Below are 2,420 nucleotides of genomic sequence, written 5' to 3'. Positions count from 1 at the left end.
GAGTGAACACGTCGAGGCGTCGGCGAGTCGAGCCTGAGCTGCACAGAGCACCGGTAGAGCAGTCAGCAGCGGTAAACCCGCGGTCGCGCCCTCCCACCTTCCTCTCTGCGCCACAAGAGCACTGGTGAATCACACCAGCACACACACCCACAGGCATATGCATATGTATAGACACGGATATCTTATACACACATCGACTCCATAGTCTCCCAAAAAGATGGTGCGCGCGGTGCTGCAGGCGATGTTGAACATCGGTGGTCTGCCGAGCCAATTCGTCGGCGATATCGCAGAGACCTTCTTTGATGACTACTTCGACATCCTCGTCTACAGTGAAGTGCTGTACGTGCTCATAGTCTTCCTCGGCCCCAAGGCGATGGAGAGCCGCGAGCCGTATCGGCTGAAGTACCTCATTGCCGCGTGGAACCTAGCGCTCTCCTTTCTTTCCTTGTGTGGCACTATCGGCGTTAGCATCATGCTCATGCACTCGCTAGAGGAACGTGGCATGTACGAGACGACCTGCTACCTCGACAAGAACCTCTACGACGGCGAGCTCACCTTCTGGCTCTTCGCGTTTCTGCTCAGCAAGATCCCAGAGATGCTTGACACGGTCTTCCTCGTTCTCACGAAGAAGCCTATCATCTTCTTGCACTGGTACCACCACCTCACGGTGACGGTCTTCTGCTGGTACGCTGGCTACACGCTTATTGCCAGCGGCGTATGGTTCGCCAGCATGAACTACGCCGTGCACACTGTCATGTACTTCTACTACTTCCTGTGCTCTCTGGGCATGCGCAAGTTCATTCGGCCGATCGCGCCGTTCATTACGGGGGCGCAGCTGCTGCAGATGGTCGTGGGCACGATCATTGTTCTCTACACCTTCTACTACAGCTACATCAGCGAGCGCGGCTGCGGCGTTGACCACCGCACGATCCGCATGGGGCTGTGCATGTACGGCAGCTACTTTGTGCTCTTCGCGACGCTTTTTGTTCACCTTTACATGAAGAAGGGCGCGGCGACAAAGTCCCGGAAGACGGAGACGGCGGCAGCGGCAGCGGCAGCTCATCAAAACGGGAAGCCCGTCGATGGTGCCAAGAACGGTTGCAGCGCTGCGGCCATGAAAAAGCAGTGAGCGAGGGGTAACCGACAACCACGGAAAGGCAGCTGGAAAAAAAATGGCCGCTGCCTTCTCCTCTCCCACCCACTCCTGGTTCGCGCGCTTTCTCCTCGTGTTTGCTGTCGTCGTGGGCAAGGGGCATCACGGGGCAAAGGGAATCTGGAAGACGGGAACCAGAGGAAAGGGGGCAAGAGGCTCGCACTCACATGCTTAAACTCATCAGCAGGCGTATACACACGCAGAGACAGACAGGCAAAGTGAGTCGCGCCCATGCGCAGCACGGGAAGGGCGAGGAGCGGCCGTCTTCTTTTTTTTTTCACCTTTCCTCCCCTCTCTTTGGCGCTGGTGATCGAAGTGGCCCTCACGACAGTGTGCGCCTGCGCTGTAATGTGTTGTCTTGATCTTCTTCTTGTTTGCTTCTTTTCTGATGGAAAGCTTCACAGCGGAGGAGGTAAGTGCGCTGGCGAGAAGCAGTAACGCGCCACACGCAGTGCTTCGCGTCCGCTTGTGTGTCTGTGAATGTGTACATGCGTACTAGGGGTGGTGATAAGTGCGCCAAAGACAGGTGGGTAGTGATATACCTCGCCTCTCGTCTTCTCCCTCGCGGCTAATAAGGGAAATCAGCTCCACCCTCACGGGAAGAGGAAGACAATTTCGGATAGTCGTAAAGATACACCTTCAGCATTAGCCCAGACACACACACACACACGCCGCATCGTGTGCACCACGCTGGGGCTCCTCACCCACACCCGGCGCGATCCTGGCAGAGTTGTAATCCAAAAAGAACGAAAAAAAAAATGAAAACGAAATACTCGCGCCCACCGGTGCATGAACTCGTTGTCCTACATAAAATACGCCTCCGCTCTGTCGGTCGCTGAGCTTTATGAGGTCTGCATGCCCTTTCGATCAGGACGGCATCCCAGCAGTCTCTTCGGCGGATCCCACATTGGGAAGACTCCGATCAGCCGAGTTGCTGCACCCCCAACGCCACCATCAAACACATCTCTCGTGAACTGACGTAGATCTTCCCGGCGCGTGCATGACGCAGCTCGAAAAGGACAACACAGTATGCGCCTGCCAGAGCCGCTTTCATGGCTTTTCGGCCTGAGGAGGATGAAAGGAGGAGGGAAGAGAGGCAGCTCCTCCTCTGGGAGCGGGATGAAGGCGCCTAGGGAGTCCCCGTCTCACATCGCCTACGACGAACTCCGCACCTCGGAGCTCCAGCACCTTGAAGAGAACGTGAGGAAGCTCATCAGCGTCTCTTCGGCGGCGTGCAGAGAAGCTGGCCAGCGAGGTTGTGCCCGTT

The 2,420-nt window shown here is 56.6% G+C and overlaps 1 protein-coding gene across 1 annotated transcript; it reads left to right on the top strand.

Annotated features, from left to right (window-relative positions):
- Positions 1 to 217: 217 nt before the first annotated feature.
- Positions 218 to 1,129, top strand: LDBPK_140800 (fatty acid elongase, putative; the record flags this gene model as incomplete). Its single annotated transcript, XM_003859400.1, has 1 exon — positions 218 to 1,129. One exon carries the CDS (start codon positions 218 to 220, stop codon positions 1,127 to 1,129), a length of 912 nt encoding a protein of 303 aa, XP_003859448.1.
- Positions 1,130 to 2,420: the final 1,291 nt, after the last annotated feature.

Source organism: Leishmania donovani, chromosome 14 (genome assembly GCF_000227135.1).
Source record: "Leishmania donovani BPK282A1 complete genome, chromosome 14".
Lineage (NCBI taxonomy): Eukaryota > Euglenozoa > Kinetoplastea > Trypanosomatida > Trypanosomatidae > Leishmania > Leishmania donovani.
This window is presented reverse-complemented; position numbering and strand designations above follow the sequence as displayed.